Below are 21,336 nucleotides of genomic sequence, written 5' to 3'. Positions count from 1 at the left end.
AGGGATCAGTAAACAACAAACAATCATTCACTTTTGTATTCTTAAATTTTATTGAATTCATCCAGGACAAAAAATACAAACGTTCAACAATTAAATCCTCCGCAGTCGACAATCTACGTTGACACATAGAATCCTTCACCGTTATGTTGATGACTGCAGCAATTGAAATCTGCAGATATCTGATAAATCCCCTTTGGATAATCCATAATCATTACAATGTCAGTGTCAAATGCCTGGTTGTGCATAAATATCGAGAGCGACTTGTATTTTTTATTTAATTCGTTCCATCATTAACTGAATATTCATGAAATCACAATCTGATTTTCCACGAACCATTGCTTTCCACAAGTTCATATTAAACAAAACTGGCATTTAATATTGTAAGAGTTAAAACTACATCAGTAGACGAGGAAATGATAAAAGAGTGGAATAAGATTGGAAACAAAATTGGGAAACTAATAATTACAAACATAATAATCATTACATCATTTCAGAGTTATTTCTCCGACAAATTGTTTTTGTATTTCGTATTTCCATCAAGTTGATTAATCCTAAGTATTAATAAAAGTTACATTATTGTAAGAGGTAAATTTCAAATAATTCATTAATTCCATCATCGTCGGACCGTCATTTCATTTGTTTTCTTTTATCCCGCGTCATTTTTTTGTTGTATAATCATAATGATCATAGCTTTCATGATAGTCGTATAATAATATTAAGAATAATGAGAAGAATAATCCATAATAATAATGAGGACAATCATAATATTAATTCTACTACTAATAATAATAATGATAATAATCATAAGCATAATGGTGAAAAATACTTTTTTTTTCGGGCTTTTACGGCACTGAAGACAAAATTTCACGCTGATCTTTCTTTCATATGTTGTAAAAAAAGGGTCGTTTTTTATTGGTTGAATCTAATCTCAAATGACAATAATTACATGCACAACGATAGCGAATGTAAAAACCCGAAAAAATTTGAAGGCGGGCCGGAAAGTGTACCACACAATCGAAAATCCATGTTTTTTAAATTCCTAACGACCATCATTACTGTCTCACATATTTCAAATACCGTAATGTACCGTGCATTGATGTAAAAATAACAATAATACGAGTGTAAAACATGAATTTTCAGTGAATGCTTTTAATTTCCAACTATCATGTGTAATCGTCGTTCGTAGTCGTCTAAAATTATCTTGTGAAATCTGCTCACTCCACATGCGAAATTGTTAAATAATTGATACACTTGAACTCTTCTTTTCTAAAGCAATCCACTACGCAACATGGCGCGCAGCAGTATTGCAAGTAAATCCATTTGAGGTACAAGGATTGTATTCATTTTTCAAAATATAAAAGATAATAAAAAGAGAAGAGTCAAAAACTACTGAAATTCGGAAACACTTACGCCTCGTGAGGAGAATAGCTTGGAAAAAAAGTTTTTTAATTAGAAGTTGGATAGAATGGATTGATTAATCTGAAGAGAGTAATTTTTGGAAATAAAAAAATATTTTTGCGTTTTTCTCGATTTGGTAAAACCATTTATCCTCTTCAGATCCTCATTAGTCACATAATTGAATTTTTCTTTATTATTCAGCGCAAAACATACAAGTTTATACAGCTTGTAATTTCAATTCTACAAAATGAATAATTTTTATGGCTATTCCTCATGTTATCGTGGCTGGAAATTCATTGGTACAATTTTGTGCCGCATTTCAGTAGTTGTATTATTCCCGAGACCTATTAAGGAAATGTTTTAAAAAAGAAGAGTTCTAGTGTATATAAAGAACTCTTTATCAAGTGAACTATTCAAATTTTGCAATGTCTCAGAAAATCGGGAGGTATCATCATAATATCTGACGAAAAGAAAAAAGTTTCTGAATATAAAAAAATTCATAAAGTTTTTTTCTGCAATCTTCGGGGACGTCGAGAAATTTGAGTGGTCCACTTGACAAAAAATTCCCTCCCACGACGTAGAACTGTATCATTGAATTTCCAAGTCATCTTAAATGACTCTGATAATTAATCAATTCGATGTAATAATAATGAAACGTTTGCGTTCAATTATCTCAAGTGTTTGTCCCACGGGATACCCGACGGGCTTGCTGCTTCCGACGACGACCAAAGACGACCCGAAATACCCATTAATGGCAACATATCGACGTTCCGATCTATCCTGTACTTATTTTCGTCATGTATTGATCCGAATGAGTGACACATGTTTGTGTTTTCCGTAGTGACCCGGCGACGACGAGGGAGCAACGAAGACGAACGATCAACGATCCGGCGAATCCGACGCGACGACGAGGGTTTTTTAATATTTTGTTTTTCATATTATCCGCCTCGGTTTGCATTTTTTTGGATTAATATGGTGCGAACCGGCGCGACGGCGATGGTCCACGGATTCCCGGTCTGTTAACGGAGAAACAGGATTTTATTCACACGTATAAATATATTTATTGCATCCATGTCTCTTCAACTAGCCGATATTTCAACTACGACAACTGATAACTTCAACTTGTACTACTTATCATAAAAATATGAAAAACCCCGTTCATTTTTAACACTGCCAAGTTGATTTCGAATATAAAAAGATAATAACACTCTACCTAAGCATTTTCTACTGGATGATCCTCCAAAATTAAATCATCAACGTATCCTCATCCAAAAAAATTAAACTACGCTATTTTTTCTTCATTTGCTTCAAATGTTTTTATGCAATATCTCAAATAGAGCAATCACTGAATTGGATTTTTCGGATGTCAAAATATTTCTACTAATAGGGATCATTTAAAAAAAATTGACTTTTGAAAGCGTCCGAAAAACTAGTGGGTTCAGGATAACGTCACGGAGGGGGACCAATCGAGGGTTAAAACTATGATTTCGCAAAAATGATTTGATATGTGGTAGTTGCAAATTTAAGTTGAAATGTCGCAGTGAAAATTTCGTAGTTGAAATGTCGCCTAGTTGAAGCGACGTGCCACCTATTTCATGAATTATAAATCACTCATTTTCATATTTAAACAAATTGTGGAGTTTCTATGTGGTTTTGACGATAATATATACTCTATATATATATATATTTAGCTCAAATATCCCAGGCAATTTCCGGCAGTAGGTAACAGGAGGTAGAAGAACACCTATTCAATACTTTTATCACAGACTTTCATCACAGTTCAATAAAAATGTTGAATTATCACTTTTTTCTTTTCAATACTAATATGTTGAGCATTGAGAATTCAGTTATTCTAGTATCATAAAAGCCATGCTTTTGACATGAAAAAATATATATTTATATGTACAATGTACGGACAATGTTGTTTCGACTGAAAATAAATGATGAAATAATTATTTTATTGTTTTATTGTTGAATAGAACGAGAGAAGCTGGAGAATTTGCCTTGATTCGAAGGAAGGATAATTTCAACGAATGTATTAGGAAATTTGGAATAAAAAATGCTTAACAAAATCTGGAGAATTGTTAAAGGAAAAGCATGAATTCAAAGTCGACTCTTCTCCACGTCGAAACTTGTTCGGAACCCACTGTCTATCAAATAACTTTCCATTCAAATTTATCCCTTTTGAAAATCCAAAACAATGCGTTTTGTATCGTTAACGTAGAGTGAAAGAGTCTTCATTATTCGATACTTCTTACTGAGACTATTGTGGAACCATACTATTGTTAATTATTGTCGATTCCTGATTTAAATCATTGGCAATGCTGATGATTAATGAAAGAGCTACCTAAAACGAGATTAGGAAGACACGTACAAAGCGAAGAAATTGATTATTCATTTTTTATGGGGAGAAAATGAAGTAAATAGATAAAGAAGACGCACTGTTGATGCAGCACTGAAGTGGAAAAATTTAATTTATGAAAAAATAGTAAACGATGACCTTTTTCCTCTATCGCAACGATACATTCGCATAATTAGCCCATTGTAACAGCAGGAAGCAGCCTGAATAATTTTCCTGGGATTGAAAAATACACTTAATCAAGCGGCACCGAGAAAACGCGACGTTGAGAAAAGTTGAGCATGGGAAAACGACAAAGCATACATTGAACTCAAAAAATCAGAACAGAATATGGGGCTCTTGATTCAGAAGGTTATTTGGTGCTTTTTAAAGCGTTTTTTATCAACTACTTACCGACGCTCCTCAAAAGAATCTCGGCTGAAGTCCTCGTACATGCCTCTACTATAAACAGCGTTATAATAAATAATCGATTCCAACAATTGGAATTCCAACTTTGCATCAGTTTGTTATTTATTAAGACTTGCTTTAAGAATAATCAACGATAGGAGAAGAGAAAATGAAAAAAATAGTACCGAAATATTTATGATTTGAAATGCAATAGAATCACCGAACCCCAATCAGCCAGTCGATAAAATAAAATGAAAAAAAGTCGCGGATAAATCGTCAGTTTGACTTATCATGTTTTTTCACAGTGCCGCTTTTCGTTGTACCATTCGAAAAATTGTACGTAAAAATAAAAAAAATAGATTTTCTTTCAAGTCAAAAACTATAAAATAATGTGTGATGTGTTTAACAATGAATTATCAAGGTTATGATATTTGTTTTCAAATGAGGGATGATTTCTGTACACGAAAATTGAAAAACCTTCAGAGTTCAATAATAAGTTGTTCAATTGAGTGTATAATTGAGAAAACTCACCTGAAACGTCCGTTATTGCCACTGGGTGGTGAAGAACGTCTGCTAAACATTCCGTAATCATTTCCTCTTGAAAATCCACTGTCTCTCATGGTACCCATTCCCAATGTTGGCATGGGTGGCATTGGGTCTCGTCTCGTGGGTAGTGGTGGCATTGACATTGGGGGGAAATCACGGCCAAGCATGGAGCTATCCATGTCACGGGGTCCAGACATACCAGTGAATCGTCTCTCGTACAGATCTCTAGTATCATCGAAACCTCGTCTGTCGTAGTAATTGTCATAATCCTAGAAATTCGTTATGATGAGTTAATAAACGTGTTGTCAGTGGCCTAAGACAAGCTGTCTAATTGGACGATAACTTATAATTACTATTTTCTTTAAAAAAACTCACCCCAAATCCTCTCCCACTCATGAGTCTGTCTCTAAGGAATGGTGGTGGAGGTGGTGGTGGGTAAGGATCCCGACCAAACATTCTATCCCTGAAGCCATTCCTATCAGGTCCACCACCCATTCCTCCCTTGGGACATTCCTTAGACCAATGTCCCCCTCGTCCACACCTGTAACACTGCTCGGGATCGCCCATTCCAGGTCTCTGTCTCACTCTGCTCGTTGATATCTGGACTTTCATGGGTTCTCCATCAACAATTTGGCCATTCAATTCTTTAATAGCATCATTCACATCGCCCGTTGCTTCCAGGTGAACGAATCCATAATTACGCACGATGTCACACTCGACGACGGTTCCATACTTGGCAAAGAGTTCACGCACTTGTGGTGCTTTTGTGTTATCAGTTAAATTGCCAACAAAAATTTTCGTGGTCGGTGTATTTGGGCCTTTACGGCTCTTCGCTGCTTCACATTTAATTGGCTGACCATGAACTAAATGGCTATTCAAGTTTTGAATTGCGTTTCTACCGGCTTCTTCATTCTCCATGTGCTGGAAATTTAATGTTCTGTTGTTTATGACTCTACTTCAAGAATGGCAAAAAATATAAAGGGAAATGACAGAATTTTGTTTTATTTTCTTTAATGAAAATCTTCCCACAGCGAATATTTTCACCGGATGTTCTTCACTATAAATAAGAATGAATAATTTACACAAATCTACTCACAACGAACCCGTAGTTCTTCACAACGTCGCACTCCACCACTTTTCCATACTTCTCAAACAGAGGCTTGATGTCTGCATTTGTTGTTTTATCAGCCAAATTGCCGATGAAGATTTTGAATGTTCCAACACTACTGAAGCCTGGCATTTTGGTCGTTGTATGTCAAACCTGAAGGACAATTGATTCTTTTACCTTTATTTCAGACAAATAATCAAATGATTGCTTCATGTAACTAAAAAGCTGTCTCGCCACACCTGACGAAATATACTAATATTTTCATGAATACATTAACTTGGAGCGAATAAAATAGTTCGTGGAGTCAAGTCACATTCAGTCACCGCAAAAATGAAGAGATTATATATTTTCCGGCACAAGATAATCAGCATTAATCAATGTTAACAATAACGGATTAGTAATTAAATGATGGCCTGGCAAATTAGTCTTGGGGAATGATTTTGTCCTGTTAGTACAAGACAATATTATTTGGGGGATCAGCAACCTGGATTAGTCATCATAGAATGGCGGCTCGGCGTGTCCGTCCCCCCTCAAGCCAGACGACCGCCGTACGCTTCCCTTCGTTCACACAAGCAGCCATTTTCGACCAGTAAAATCGGAATGAAAGTTTTTTTTAAACAAATCGAATAAATCAGGTTCTTCAGACTTAATCGTAGAGGACCGTTTTTTTCATTCTCTAACGGTTTCGGAGAATTTTAGAAGCGACGGGATGAAACCCCTTAACAGAGCTGCTACGGAAGCTTAGAACAATTGATAGAAGATAGACTTCCACCGAGGGAGAAAGGATCGGAGTGATGAATAAAAAATCATTACAATGGATCACGTTAAGTTTTGCGTTCGGAAGCCAGCAATGATTTTTTGTAATTAATCACCGTAATAACGTTCTGCCTAATTAAAAAAATTGAAGATGAAATGAAAAAGGACGGAACGTGACGCCAATGCCACCCCCCCCGTAGCTATGAATAGAAATATCCACGAAAAAATGATGAAATGAGTGTTTAACTTACCAAATGCGAAATTCTACTCCAAAAACGAGACTTCCAGATGAGGAGAGATACGGAATTGATGCGATCCGTAACCACGCTGCCGGGAGTATGTATAAATGGAGGCACAGAGACTGCCGAAAGGTACTTGCCCAACCCAAGCTCCCCGAAGGCTCACAGAAAACTACCGAACCGACGGCACCGCCACTGACCAGCACGCAATAGCTTGCGTCCGATTGGCCACTCAGTGTGAAGATATGAGAAGGGTAACCAAAGAGGCCGAAGTAAAGGCTCAGTAGGTAAAATGAAATTTCTATTCCGATGGTAAGAGCTGCTCCACTCCACCACCACTACATGGCAACACATGTGGCGGCGAAAAAAACTCTCCCGTAGACAGTCAGCAGGCGTTTTTTTTTTGCAAAATGAACAAATTCTATTGTTGGCAGCATGTTTGCACCCGTTTGCCCGGAACATCAAATGTTTCATTAGCTTCACATTTATTTTTAAATAAATAATTTGAATAGTGACCTCTGTGTGCAACATACGAACTACACAAAGTGCACAATGCCTTGTCCAGTGTCTCGGTAAGGCATATAGACTAAATCAGACGCTGATGTCCATGTTAGTACTGACCCCGGCGGTGAAGTACGCCACTGTCGATTCTGGCGGCTGGGTGGACGGCCCGAAAATTCTTTGTGAACGCCATTTTGTACGTGGGCCTGCGCAGCGCCCCTTACTGTGTTCTACCTCAAACACACCACGAGAATTGTCAGACGCAAGGCCCCTCTGTTAATCTACACAATCATTGTTGATCGAATGGAAATGCGACGCTTGTGTGTGTCGGGGTCAAAACTACTTACTACGGATAAAATATTAGATGTTGGGCCAAAATACATCGTGGAAAATGCCTGACTAACAGTTCATCAGTGCTAAAATAAGTGAATCGAAGTGAAGGAACAAGAAGTGTTTGAAACATCTGTTCAAGTGAATGTGTAATTGCTGTGTCCCCTTGCCCAACAACACGTCCAACTCAAAACGACCAGAAAAAAAAACGGTTGGATTACACATGACGACTTGAAAGGTAATATTCCAATACTCTCTGAATCTAAATTATAGCAAATAAGTTTCACCCGACTTTCACTCGAGAAGATATTGTTCTTTATCATCAGAATCAATCGAATTCCACTGCCGATGTCGACGAACCAATCGTCCACTGACTTTTTCCCAACGTGTTTTGGGCCAAATTACTGTCCTTCCGGTATATTCAGAGCATTTTCTTCTTGAATAAAACTCAGGGCAATAGATGTGAGTCATGTGCATACGTGAAAAGCATCGGGGGGAAAGGCATTTGGGAGGGGAAAAACGTTAATTGGGCGCGCAAAAAACGTGCGACGGTAGACTGCATACACAACACCAGGGATATAAAGAATTGTGGCCTCAAGATGGCCGTCGGGATGAAGTGAATTCATTGACACTATACGTAATATTTTAACAGGTATAAGTCGACTCACGCCTGATTTTCCGTACGCCAATAATTGTTACAAAGTCGATCAATATTTTTTTTTGCGATTTAAAAAATGTACACCACTTCCCAAGATTTATTTTCCTTGTTATTTTTATGGATATTCTCCATCAGATCTAACGGATTTCTCATAAAAATAGTCAAGACTGCTCTACCAGTTTGTATTTGTTTTTTAATATTTCTCTCGCACTTGACAATTATTCTAAAATTTTATGATTTTGTCAAAATAGGAATTCTGCGAATTACATGCAGACTCGAAGGTTTTCAACAATTTCTTTATGCAAAATCGTTGCTGCCGGCTTCGTTCTCCATTTTCGACCAGTTTTTTTTAGTGTCGAGGTGCATGAATTGATAACAAAGATAATGAGTCTGCATTATTCGTCTTATTTGAGGATATGAAAGTGATTTTCCCTCCCGACGGACACCGGACGGGCGGCGGCGCTCATGCATAGCACGACCAGCTGTCGTTTTTCAGGGCAGCTTGGCCAAGTTCCTCCAGTGGTGAACCTCCTTATAACTAATCGAGCCTCCAATTAATCCTTCGTCTGATCGTACACGTACACATCATCTCGATGAGCTTTCAGAGCGATGAAAACGCAGGTGCGGTGCTCGGAGAGCTGGACAAACTCACCCATATTGTGGAGTGACGAGGAGAGGTCTGCGTGGTTTTATTGAGGAAACAGGGAGGGTGGGAGGGGGAAACGCGACAGTGGAATAAGTAAAGCCACCGCGAATTGAGAGGAATAGCCGGCTTCAGGATATTTACACGAAATTATGGGTTTTCATTCTTATTATTTTTTTTATTGGCGGCTACGCTTGCTGGAAACCGCTCGTCAATTCCCAAACGAGACCAAGACCCTTGTTACGAATATTGGGATCATTTTTTTAGCATGAAACTTCAAATTTGCTTCTGATCAGGCAGATGAGTCTCACATGACTCTCATGAACTTTATTCTAATTATTATTTTGAACTCACGACCCTTCCTACCTTATTTTCACCCCACAAACTTCACCATGACCTTTATTTTGATCCCCAGGGCCCTCATGATGCTCGTATTCTATTTAATATTGTTGACATTTAAGATCATATATGCTTTCGGAAAAAATGATGATTGATCTGTCAATTTGGAAAGAAATGGGGAGAAGCATCCGAAACTCTTAGGGGAATTAGCGGGAAGGAAAAATATTCGATAATCTAGTGACTCTCTGCATGAAAAGGCCTATTGCATCATGAAACGCAATCAATCTGTCAGTTTTTACGAGGTGTTCACTCGACTGAGAAACCTATGGTTTTTTAAACCGCAAAAAATCGCAAAACTATATCGCTAATTATCATGCTGGTAACACGTGATGAAAGTAATATTTACGTCGATTCCTGCACTTCCAGTACTTCGTTATTGTTTTAGTTAAAGAACGTGTCGGTTCGTAGGACACGTCTAGGGGGTTAATAAATAAAAGAGGATTTTTATATTCCAGATTGGGTACCATGAGGAAAATAAGCGAGAGGATGTAAGTCAAACACTGGCATAATGTGAATTTCCTCCTATCAAGCCCTCAGTACATGAAGAGGGTCACAAAAGACATCACAATTACCTGGAGAACACCTCAAAGTCCACCAGATTTTGGTGATTATTGAAAATATTCCAAACAGAATTTACCGCTGACAAATAATCAACAGTTGTGAAGAAAGATGGGGGAGAGTGCCTCCGCTGACACGTGGTCGCAATGGTTTCTGGACGCAATACGAAAAATTCGCAGTCAGAAACAGCGGCCAAGTGTTGAGCGGATATGTCACGCCATCAGACAGCATCACAACTATCATGAAGAGGAAATCGGTGAACATCTCGAGAAGGCGGTGAAACGTGGCGATGTCCTTAAAATATTCAACAAAGGACAATCATCGTACAAAGATCCCGGTGGTTTGCAATCAAAGCCCTTGAAAGTTAATAAAACAACGGACTTGAGCAAAGTCCTGGGGAAAGCTGTGAGGGAATTGGGTGAAAGGGATGGATCAACTCTGAAGAATATTGAAAAATATGTTAGACAGAGTCACACCGTTGAGGAGACCGCTGAGGGGGATCTTAGGACTGCCCTCAGGTTGTCAGCTAAGAGGGCCGTTGACAGGGGTCTTGTCATCCAGGATGGCAGACTCTTCAGGCAGCCTGATAGACCTCCGGCCAAGAAGGTCGAATCAACGATTAATCATGTGACGAATAACAGTGATCTAGCTGCAAATAAGGTGAGTAAAGGGCTACTATTTAACGTGAATGAGTACAATTATCGCAGCTTCAATGTCGTTGAGAGTAAATTGTATCCACGATAATGCAAATATCAATTTTTAATGAAGCTGATAGAAATTTAATAGAGCGCAAACAGGTATGAGGATGGGCATAAGCGTCAAAGAGAAACAGAATTATTGCGAAGGGAAGAGATAAAGAGCAAATTGGGCCAAGTATACATGTCCCCTTCATTCCGCTTTATCGTTCTTGTCCATGCCCAGTGACCTCGAAGTATCGGTGAGTGTTCGCGCAGCAATCACGGTGGGAAAGACGGAGAAACGAATATTGCGATGTTGCCATAGCTATGCAAAATTTTACTCAATGTATCGTTGTCTCGAGAATAGGACTTGACCCGGTACTGACCGAGTAGATTTAGAAGATTAACTTCATGGATAATCCGATTTTGGGATTATTGAGTTACGACAGTTGATCTTTTCGCGTCTGAGGATACAACTTTACTGGCGAAAAAATGATGAATTGATAGCGAATGAAACGAAAAATAATTGAATTTGGCATTACTTGCATGCGATAAGAATCCCTGATTTTTCGACGATTGAGTCATTTTTTTCTTCATTAAATATTTATTAGTCCAAGTTATATATACAGTTTACTATTTTTCAATTCAATGAATTTTGGATAGAACTTTACATCGTCCAGGAATCACCCCCTCTCCAGAAATCGACCAGTTGTTCAACCCCAAATATTTTAAAATTCATATTGTCATGTACAGCTTCCCGCCCCTCTACCAATTTGTCGCGAGTGTCTCGGTACAACAGCAGCGGCTAACAACAACAATACGAAAAAAACAGTTGCGGAAAAGCTCTCAAGGTGCAGTGTATGTGGTGCAGCACTCCATCACACATGTGCACCAACAGAATTGGCAATTCTTGTTGAACGTGGAGCAACATGGTGCTGTGACGATTGCGCAGCTGTTTGTGCTGGTTGTAAACTCGAGCGCGATTCTCAAAATTATCTGGTCAAATGCTCGGGATGCCCAAAATGTTTTCATCCCACGTGTTTGGATCCAGTACTGGATAAGAAGAGCAAAGCACCGTGGCGGTGTAGACACTGTCAAACATCACATGGATCAAACAGAGAGGATGGCAAACGTCCGATAAAACAGCACGACTCTAGTTCACAGGATGAAAGCTCGCCGACAACCGCGAGAAGACGGATTAGCAAAATTCGGGAGAATCGAAAGTGAGTTTATTTAATTTCATTAATATGTTTGTGGTGTATGACATGAATCGATTAATCAAAAATGGCCGATATGATCGATATATGGCAGTTGACAGTGAATGTGTAAGCTCTGGTGTAATTCTGGAACTTGGGAGAAGAAATATCAATGAAGGTTTAGTAGTTCTTTTGCAGTGAAGAAGGCCCTTCAATCATTCAGCCGAATCAATTAATATATATTAACAAAAAAAATGGGTTCTATCAATGAAATATTATTTCCATCACCACCATCCACTTACAAACTTTCAATTTCATTTGTTTTTGCAAATTAATAAGTTGTATTAGCCGTCAAAGTCTCCCCCAACGCCTGACAATGACAAATAGAACTTCCTCACTGAGTTCATGCGGCTGGACAATAAACTCAGTTTAAAATTAACTAAAAGTAATTTATTCTTCAACAGGTCAGGCGTATCGCACAAGAGTATATCCCTGAGTCCAAAGAAGACCTCGGTAATTCCAGAAACATCAACAGTCGATCGTGGAACAGTATCACAGGTGGACAGCAGCACGGACGGTAATGCGGGTGTTGTCTTCCCTCGTCAACCACCACCAACCACGAATCCCATATCCCACCAACCAAACGTCCAATCAACCTCATACGCGGGCCAGGGTAGACATCTGGAGGAGAAGAGTGACCGTATATCAAAGGAAAAGCAAAAATTCTTCCGTTCATCAGCATTTAATGCTACACACACTAAACAAAAACGCTCGCTATCACATGATAAAAATGATGATAAATCTAGGTTAATAACATCATCAAAATTATCGAGTCCTAGTTCGGGGTCTAAAATATTATCAAAATCATGTAAAAATGCGCGTAAATCCATGAGTAGTAGTAGTAGTAGTAGCTCTAGTAGTAGTAGTAGAAATAGTGAATCATCGGAAACAAGTGATAATGATTCGTCATCATCGTCATCTGACGAGGATGCCTCTGACATATCCTCAACTGGTACCAGTGATTCATCACCTTCAGAAGACGAGCCAGACTCTAGAGCAGACGATAAATCCAAAATCGATTTAAGTGCAATTGATAAAAATGAAGAGTCACCCTGGGGATTTGCAGCAGCTGCTGCCAAACTCACGGTCGATGCGCCCTTTTTCAGTTCTATCAATAATACATTTGGCGGGCCCTTGCCAAAGCTCGATATGGGGACTAAACCGACTTTTGGGCTACATATACAGCCAGCAGCATCACCATCAGACAAGAAAAAAATTGATGCTGATAAGGTAAAGCCTGGGGCTGGCCCGCTCAAGGGCCTGTTCGATGGTCTGAGCCATTTCTTCGCCGCTGGCACCACCAGCCGAGCTAGAGCTGCTGATAAACCCTTCAATTATGCACCTGACAGACGAAAAAAGGGCAACGATAAAATCGACGATGTCCTACCAGAGAGTGTCAATAAACCAGTTGAACGAAGAAAAAAACATGCCGATTGTAAGAATGACGATGAGGATAAAAATTTTGATGACAGTGATAAAATGACACCTAGTAATCTCGTGAAAACGGCTGTTAACTCAAAGAGACACGAATCTAATAAAAGAAAAAATGATAGTGATGTTAAATGTGCTGATGATGTCAAGGAGGGGAGGAGGAAAATTGGGGAGGGCTACCCTGTGCCGGCTATCCCAAGTAATCACCATTATCATAATCATGAATCCGAGATAAATCCTGGCCAAAAAATATCCCAACCACGTGCCTGTAATAGCGCAACCACCACCAACACCACCACGACACCCCGCGCGACACCCTGCTCCATCAGGAAGGGTAAGAGTCTACCCCGACCCGAAAACAAAAAAAAATCTAGAAGAAAAGAAAACAGAATTCACGGAAAACAAGATACCGTTATCCCAGTACATTTTTTTCCTTCATGAAACACTTCATTGAACATTTTCTTTTCGTCATTTATCATTGTTTTTCCCTGATGAGAGTGTAAAAATTTTTCAATAATTTTTCATGCTCTTCTGTCAGGGAATTACTGTTTTTAATACTCGTTTTTTTTAACATAATGTTGAGTTATTTTTCATTTATTCATTATCTCTCACTGTTTAAGCCTTCTTGAAAATAATTTGTATTTAATTACCAATTAATATGTGATAAAAACACCGTGGATGTGTTGGCGGTGTGGTGTGCGGTTATTGATGAAGGGAAAATGATGATTCAAACAAATTGTGTGTGTGTGTGGCTGATATCCCACTCCTGCTGAATCCTAAACTCCTAGTGCCAAGTGATTATGACTTATTTGTTCGTTGATTCATTCATTGGCGAAATAGCAGTTTACGGTTTTTATTCATTTTTCGGAATTTTTCAAGTGATGAGAAAAAAGTATCAGTACAATTAACGTGATAATCGTGTGATGATGAAATTAACTGTAATTTTTTTATTCCTAACTGTTTTGTTTATTCAAAATTTTGTGAAGAATGAGCAGAAGAATTTTTCTTTTCAATCAGTCATTTGCAAGAGCCAATGCAGATTCCATTCCTCCTCCGAGATCACCGCTCCCCGCCCAGCTCTGCTTTTTGTGTTGCTTTCTGGTAGAATGATTTTTAGGTTCTGAGTCTATTTAACACACAACAAATTTCACAACGCAATTTTCAACAGTGAACATTTATTTCAATAATCCATTGTAAAGCAATGTGATTATTGTATTGAATTTATTTGTAGTAGCACTGTTATTCACATTTCTTCTGCTTCGTTGAATGGACTCTCACGTCCAAAGCAAATGTTTATTGCTTTCGAGGACTGCTGAAAATTGTTTATAATGATGCGCTGTTTTTTTTGTGCTGGTGTTTACGTGTGTTAAATTGACATGGAGTCTGATTTTGATGCTCGCCAAGTCATTTTTAATTGCACTGGTTGACAGACGTTATTATCAATTTTGCCACTAAGCTAAGTTCGAGCGACAAATCTAACAATTCGTTCAGTTCGAGCCAGTCTTAACCGTTAATAAGCACCATTTCACTTTTGATTATCCTCCCTTGAATGAGTTGAATAATTCTAATTAAATTGTTAACTCCTAACTGGGTCATGGAAGTGTTGGAATCCTCCCCATTCGAGCCGAATCCTCAAGGGAATTATGAGGATTTTTTGTTAATTGGGCAAATCCAACTTTTTTATGTATTAAAAAATTCGAAAAAAGAATTGACGGATCCACTTGACAAAGAATTCCTCATCAATCTCTTGGCCTAGTTACAATAAAAAACTCAAGTTAAAGAAGATGAAGAGAAAATGAAACTACCATTAACTTTAGACTACAAAATCATTTACATATGTAATTATATATATAATTTTGTTTCAGACGAATCTATTGTGCCTCACACGTTGCCACCAGGAGTTACCCAGAAAGATCTGGATCTCTTTAAGGAAGCTAGGGAGCAGGCTAATCGTCTGACAGTGGACGATGATCTTGAAAAAGCGACGAGTCCGGGTGGTGCGAGCGTCATCACGACAACGAGAAATCCAGCAGCTATCGTATTTGGAAAATACGAAGTTGAAACATGGTACTCGAGTCCATTCCCCCAGGAGTACGCGAGATTACCGAAGCTATTTTTCTGCGAATTCTGTTTGAAATATACAAAGAGTCGGGCTGTGTTGGATAGACATATGGATAAGTGTCAATGGAGGCATCCACCTGCCACTGAAATCTATAGATGCAATGGATTGTCAGTATTCGAGGTAAGAACAATGTTTATTTTAGGACTCGACTGGCTTATCTTTCGAACGTTACCTCAATTATTGGTTCATCTATAGGGAATGCCTCAAGAATATTGTTTAAATCCTTTCAGATTGACGGCAATGTGAATAAAATCTACTGTCAAAATTTGTGTCTCCTGGCAAAGCTGTTTCTCGACCACAAGACCCTTTACTACGACGTCGAGCCATTCCTCTTTTACGCAGTAACGATAAATGACAAGCAAGGCTGTCACCTAGTTGGTTACTTCTCCAAAGAAAAGCACTGTCCAGCCCAGCGTTACAATGTCTCCTGCATAATGACCCTACCTCAGTATCAGCGACAAGGTTTCGGTCGATTTCTCATAGAGTTCAGTTATTTATTATCGAAGGTCGAGGGCATTCCAGGTACACCAGAGAAGCCACTCTCAGATCTAGGTCGAGTCTCTTATCACTCTTTTTGGAAAAGTGTGGTACTCGAGTATTTCGCAGTGCACAGGAGTGTAACTGATTTTAAATTGGGGGACATTACTAGAGAGACAGGGGTTTCAGCTCACGATATTGCTACAGCTCTTCAGCTCCTGGCATTCGTTCGCCTAGTGAACAAAGAAGTTTCAATCGTAGTCGATTGGTCGAAAGTCGACAGTCACATGGCGAAAATAAAGAAGTCATCGAGAATAACACTTGACCCAGACTGCCTTCGTTGGATCCCCCTGGTCACTCAAATACCCAATCCCTATCAGTCGCCTGACGAAAATGGTGAATCAGCTGGTGATAATTCCCCCATACTGGAGCCCAAGCCAGTGGCGAATATGATTGAGAAGATCCAACGGGTGAAAATAAAGAAGAGACCTCGGGGCAAGCGAATTGGTGCTCGTAGATCGACTCCCATGAAGCAGAGAACACCATCAAAAGTACCAAAGCTGAAGGAGGAAAAAGTCAATGGTAATGTACCTGACGAAGAGACTAAAGGGGTGGTCGATGAGGATAAAAATGTCACACCGAGAAATTCAAGGAGCAGTCAAAAGGTGCCAGCATCAACACCAAGAAAAATTCACACATCTACCACTGCTAAACGCAAAATACGAACATCAAAGATGCCGGAAAATGCTCCAGTGACATCAACACCGGCGAGAAAGCGTAAGCTCTCTGTCAAGATTGAGGATGACGATAGGAAGACAAATGACGAAACCACTGGAAATGCAAGAAAAAGAACGAGGGAGAGCTTGAGGGACAAGAAGGTGGTGAGAGAGAAGCCTGAGGAGAAGAGCCCCGAGAGAAAGCCAGTCAAAGAGATTATCAGTGCCGATAAGAATTTCCCGAAAAAACAGAGCAAGCTCGATGACATTCTCATGAAAGTGACGGACAGACGAAACAAAGTCCTTCAATCAAAATTATCGAAAGAGGGGAAGAAGTTCAATCACGAAACATCACAGTACAATGGAAAGGAGAGGAAGGATGGAACTGAAGTGAGTGAGAAGGAGGTATTGCCCTCGAAGAAGCGAGGGAAACTAGTGGCATCAAAGGTGGAGAAGGTGAAGTGCGCAAGTCCAATGACGGTGGCATCCAGAACTGAAGTGCAAAAACCAAAAACGTTAAATAAGCAGTTGACAATCACTGAAATGTTTACAAAGACCGAACCGAAAGACGATGAGGAGAAAAAGAAAAACTTTGTTGAAGAACATGAAGTGGTGATCGCGAGTTCAGGAGAGTACGAGGGTGGCGATGAGGATGATGGTGAGGAGGAAGAGGAGGAGGAGGAGGAGGTGGAGGAAGAAGATGATGATGACGAAGAAGAAGAGGAGGAAGAAGAAGAGGAAGTTGATGAGGATGTGGGCGAAGAGAAGGTGAAACAGGTGGATACGCAAAATGAGAAGAAGAGCGAACCCCTGCCAGTGGAGGCAGTGTCCCCTGATCCTCTGAAATCCTCCGAAAAATCACATGTAAATGCTGAAAAGCCCGCAGTACCTGAAGAATCTGAAAAACCAGCTAAACTTGTAGAGCAAGAACGAGAGGATGTCAGTGAGATTGTTGAGTCAGCAACGGCACAGAAGCCACCGGAGGTTCCATCAATGGAATCTCCAATCACAACTCGAATCGAAGTTGAGGAATCGACAAAAGACACTTCAGAGTCAAGTGGTGAGAATCAAAAAATTTCAGAAGTGGTATCTCCTCAAGTCCTCTGTTCAGAAACGCCTCAAGATCCTGTGGAAGCTCCACGAGATAACCACGATGAGTGCCTGCCGCAATCAGTTCCAATAGTGTCGTCCCCTGCCGTATCGCCAGAGAAACCGAAAATTTCAATCGAGCCTCCCAAGGAGTCTCCAGAAGTTCCGAAGTCTCCCCTGAAGTCTCCTCCAGTTCCAATAGAATCCTCCGCCGATGAATCACACCAAATACCAGCAGAGAGACAGAGTCATCGAGACTTCCGTGACTCAATTCAGCAGTCTCAACTGCCAACAGACGAAAAAGAGCATTCACCAGAGAGCGGTAAGACAACTCCACACCTGGAGAATCCAGGATCAGTAAAAAGAACACCACCGAGTCAACCAGATTTGCCTTCAATGGGTGTTTACACACCAGATAGTACAACAAATTCAGTTCATTCACTGCATTATGGCCAGTGTGATCTAGACGTATCACAATTAGGTTTAGAATCACCGACATCAATAGCGAGTGATCTTGCTTCACAGCACAGTGTAGAGCGTCCACCCAGTGCCCTTCCACCAATGACAACCAGTGTATCAACACCATTACCCCCAAATCCCCATCAAATTCCCCCACAATCGACGATAATGTCGCAAGTACAGTACGACTGTTCCATGGCTCACGTCCAGATGCATCCCATGCATCAGCCCCTCCAGCAACCGAGGACACCCCAGAGCCTTCCCACACAATCACCACAACCAATGCCCCAGAGTCATACACCTCAGCCTGTACCACAACCACATACTCCTCAGCCAATTCCACAGTCACACACCCCTCAGCCATTACCACAGCCACACACTCCTCAACCTATACAGTCCCACACACCTCAACCAGTACCTCAGTCCCACACACCTCAGCCCCAACCTCAGTCACAACCTCAGCCTCAACCTCAAGCACAAGCCCAACCGCAACCTCAACCTCACCCTCATCCTCACCCTCACACCCACCCTCATCCTTCACCTCAGACTCTATCACAAGCCCTCATGTCCCAGCAGAATATCCAACATCATCATCCCCAACAAACAACGAATCCACCCCACAACACTTCCAACAACACAAGTAAACGAGGCAATGGTTCCCAGACTCATAGATCAAGATCAAATCAGCAGAATCGCTCTCATCGAGCAACTCCCCCCTCCTCTCACACTCAAACAAGTGGAAATCATTCAGTGGTATCTCACGGTGCTTCACCCCTGGTCTCACAGTACCAACAACCCTCTATGACTGTTCCCCCAGTACCCCACCACACCCACTCTCACTCCCACTCCCACAACATGGCAGTAATATCTCAGGGTAACTACATGGCGACAGTGGCATCCCAAGCCTTTCCCGCTCAGAATACTTACGTTATTCAACACAGAAGTGGAAGAAACGTTCCATCAACCCCCTGCACAACTGCCACTAATTTTTACATTCAAACATCAGCAATGCCACACAGCCACACATCAGCTCCCTCCCTGTCTGCTGGACACAATCAGGGAACACCAAATAGTTGCAGTCTAGCTAAACTCCAGCAATTGACAAATGGCTTGGAGATGATACCACCAACACCACCACCAGCCATGAACCTCACTCCACCCCCACCCATTCCTCACACTATGACACCACCTCAAAATTCACGACAGCTATCAGCTACACCCCCTCAAGTACCTCTAGGCTATCCGAAAAATTATTACAACGTTAATAGTGTACCTCCTCCACCTGGTACACCAGGTCCCACTAGTAGATCCACATCTAGATCATCAGCAAATGCCAATATGACGTCACTACAGAATTATGCATCTGAAACTCTGTACAGACAGAGTTTAGATCCAAGTGGCAGTTGTCCACAGATGCAAAGTGCTGCATCTAGGGTATCACCAAATGTTGCATTAAATACAAATTTAATGGCAGCAGCGCAGTATGGTTATAGAGTTGCCCAGCCTGGCACTGGTTACATGAATCAAGCTGCTCAAATTGGTGGTTTCATGAATCAGGCTGGTCAACTTCCTGTTGGTGTTGTTAACGTACCTGGTGCATACTCCCAAGATCCACATCAGCAAAATCCTGCTGCCGTTTATACCACTTATCATGGATACATCAATGGAGGTCTCATGCAGCCACTCAATAGCACTATGAGACCCAGATAAAGTGGCATTTACCTTTTATGTGAATAAATAATTCATTGATTAAATTGCCCTTTTTTTTTAATCGACTTCGGAGATATCATGTGTGAATGAAGTCATGATGGGAAATGACCATGACAGTTCCCACTGGCTCAACTGTGCTCTATCCTACACACGTGATATTTCCCAAATTTTATAAAGTCACTAATTTGAATTTTTGAATAGTGAGAATTTTATCGGCTATAACGAATACAAATGATGATATTTAATCAATCAATTATTTTTTGAAAAGGGCGCATATTCCCTCCAATATAATATGGATATTGTATTATAGTTTTAAAAACTCAATCTTAATATTGCAATAATGATTTTAATGGGGAGTACTGGAATGGAACATCCTCGGGAGGCCCTGTACTTTCCATATTTCTTTATGCATTATGTATGGAGGTGACAAAGCTCATAATTTCGTTACGTTGACATGTTTTTATTCTTCGTTCCTTTTATCTCATTATTTAGCTTGTGAACAGCATACATATTAAAAATGATGTCTTTAGTAGAAAACACCTTCTGGGGAAACAATACGTAAGAATATTGACATCTTGGTCTTTGAGTATTTGTAAAACTCGTTGCACATTTTGCAAGACATTTTTATCGTTTCATTTACTGTACAAAAAAAAATTAATCTAGCGCATAATTAAATCGGGAGACAAACCTGAAAAATGGAGAAAATAAAATGTAAAGAAAATCTTGAGAGTGAGCTATTGCTGATTAAATATTAATAATGAAGAAGAAAATTGTACATTTGGAGTAATAAGTGATATGAAAATAAAAGAATGAATCACAGTGGGCTATATTGCGAAATGTTGTAGTTGTCACTATATTTTTTATTATCACTTTCACGGGAGATATCAAAGTTTTGTCGATTAATAAATATTTCTTATGCGTGTGAAAGTATAAATAGTTTTAACATACGATATATTATTGTAGATTTTTCTCAGCTTTTCGCACTGTGAAGTATTGTTTCTTTTTCACGTAGAAATATTAATAACATTATTCAATAATGAGGAATAATAGTTACATAAGGATTTTTTTTAATGAAAAACGTTGGCTGAATAGCAAAAAAACAATAATGATATAATATATATAAATATATATGCATATATCTATTTATGGTACGAGCAGTGAAAAAAAAAATTCGTTATGATAATTGAGGAAAAATAAATTGACAAAGGGTGCGTATAAATCGGGATTAATTGTAAGAAAACAGTAAATAGGCCAATAGACGTAGACAACAATGATCTAAATTAATATTAATTAGTTTCAGATGATCTAAATAAAAAAATCGAAAGTCTGTAAGGTTGATTGTGTAAAAATACAACAATATTTATTGTACATAGTTATAAAAAAACGATGCATAAAAAATTAAGTACTACTAACAAATAAAAAAGCAAAAAAATCATTGATAGTTGAAAATATAAATTTTGAGTTTTTTTTTCTTTTATTATCCCGAATGCCGGTCAACAAATGAGAGTGTTGGTGGC

The 21,336-nt window shown here is 39.5% G+C and overlaps 2 protein-coding genes across 6 annotated transcripts; one reads left to right on the top strand and one right to left on the bottom strand.

Moving 5' to 3' along the window:
• Positions 1-26: 26 nt before the first annotated feature.
• Positions 27-6,972, bottom strand: LOC135166387 (RNA-binding protein lark). 3 transcript variants are annotated; one of them, XM_064128544.1, is made up of 6 exons: positions 6,806-6,972; positions 5,787-5,951; positions 5,066-5,611; positions 4,676-4,959; positions 4,151-4,198; positions 27-3,328 (listed from the first exon to the last, which is right to left on the bottom strand). In XM_064128544.1, exons 2-6 carry the CDS (start codon positions 5,928-5,930, stop codon positions 3,295-3,297), a joined length of 1,056 nt encoding a protein of 351 aa, XP_063984614.1. In that variant the 5' UTR covers positions 5,931-5,951; positions 6,806-6,972; the 3' UTR covers positions 27-3,294. The 3 variants fall into 3 exon arrangements, with proteins under 3 accessions (XP_063984614.1, XP_063984613.1, XP_063984615.1); XM_064128543.1 differs by having other exon boundaries at positions 27-2,414; XM_064128545.1 differs by lacking the exon at positions 4,151-4,198 and having other exon boundaries at positions 27-2,414.
• Positions 6,973-7,554: 582 nt separating this feature from the next.
• LOC135166369 (histone acetyltransferase KAT6A-like) lies at positions 7,555-21,274 on the top strand. 3 transcript variants are annotated; one of them, XM_064128505.1, is made up of 6 exons: positions 7,555-7,862; positions 9,780-10,542; positions 11,313-11,782; positions 12,220-13,445; positions 15,112-15,488; positions 15,599-21,274. In XM_064128505.1, the coding sequence occupies exons 2-6, from the start codon at positions 9,994-9,996 to the stop codon at positions 19,817-19,819; spliced, it is 6,843 nt and encodes a 2,280-aa protein (XP_063984575.1). In that variant the 5' UTR covers positions 7,555-7,862; positions 9,780-9,993; the 3' UTR covers positions 19,820-21,274. The 3 variants fall into 3 exon arrangements, with proteins under 3 accessions (XP_063984575.1, XP_063984574.1, XP_063984576.1); XM_064128504.1 differs by having other exon boundaries at positions 12,220-13,580; XM_064128506.1 differs by having other exon boundaries at positions 7,561-7,862; positions 12,220-12,332.
• The last annotated feature ends 62 nt before the right edge of the window (positions 21,275-21,336 follow it).

Source organism: Diachasmimorpha longicaudata, chromosome 10 (assembly GCF_034640455.1).
Source record: "Diachasmimorpha longicaudata isolate KC_UGA_2023 chromosome 10, iyDiaLong2, whole genome shotgun sequence".
Classification (NCBI taxonomy): domain Eukaryota; kingdom Metazoa; phylum Arthropoda; class Insecta; order Hymenoptera; family Braconidae; genus Diachasmimorpha; species Diachasmimorpha longicaudata.
Note: the sequence above shows the minus strand (reverse complement) of the source record. Positions and strands in the feature narration are given on the sequence as shown.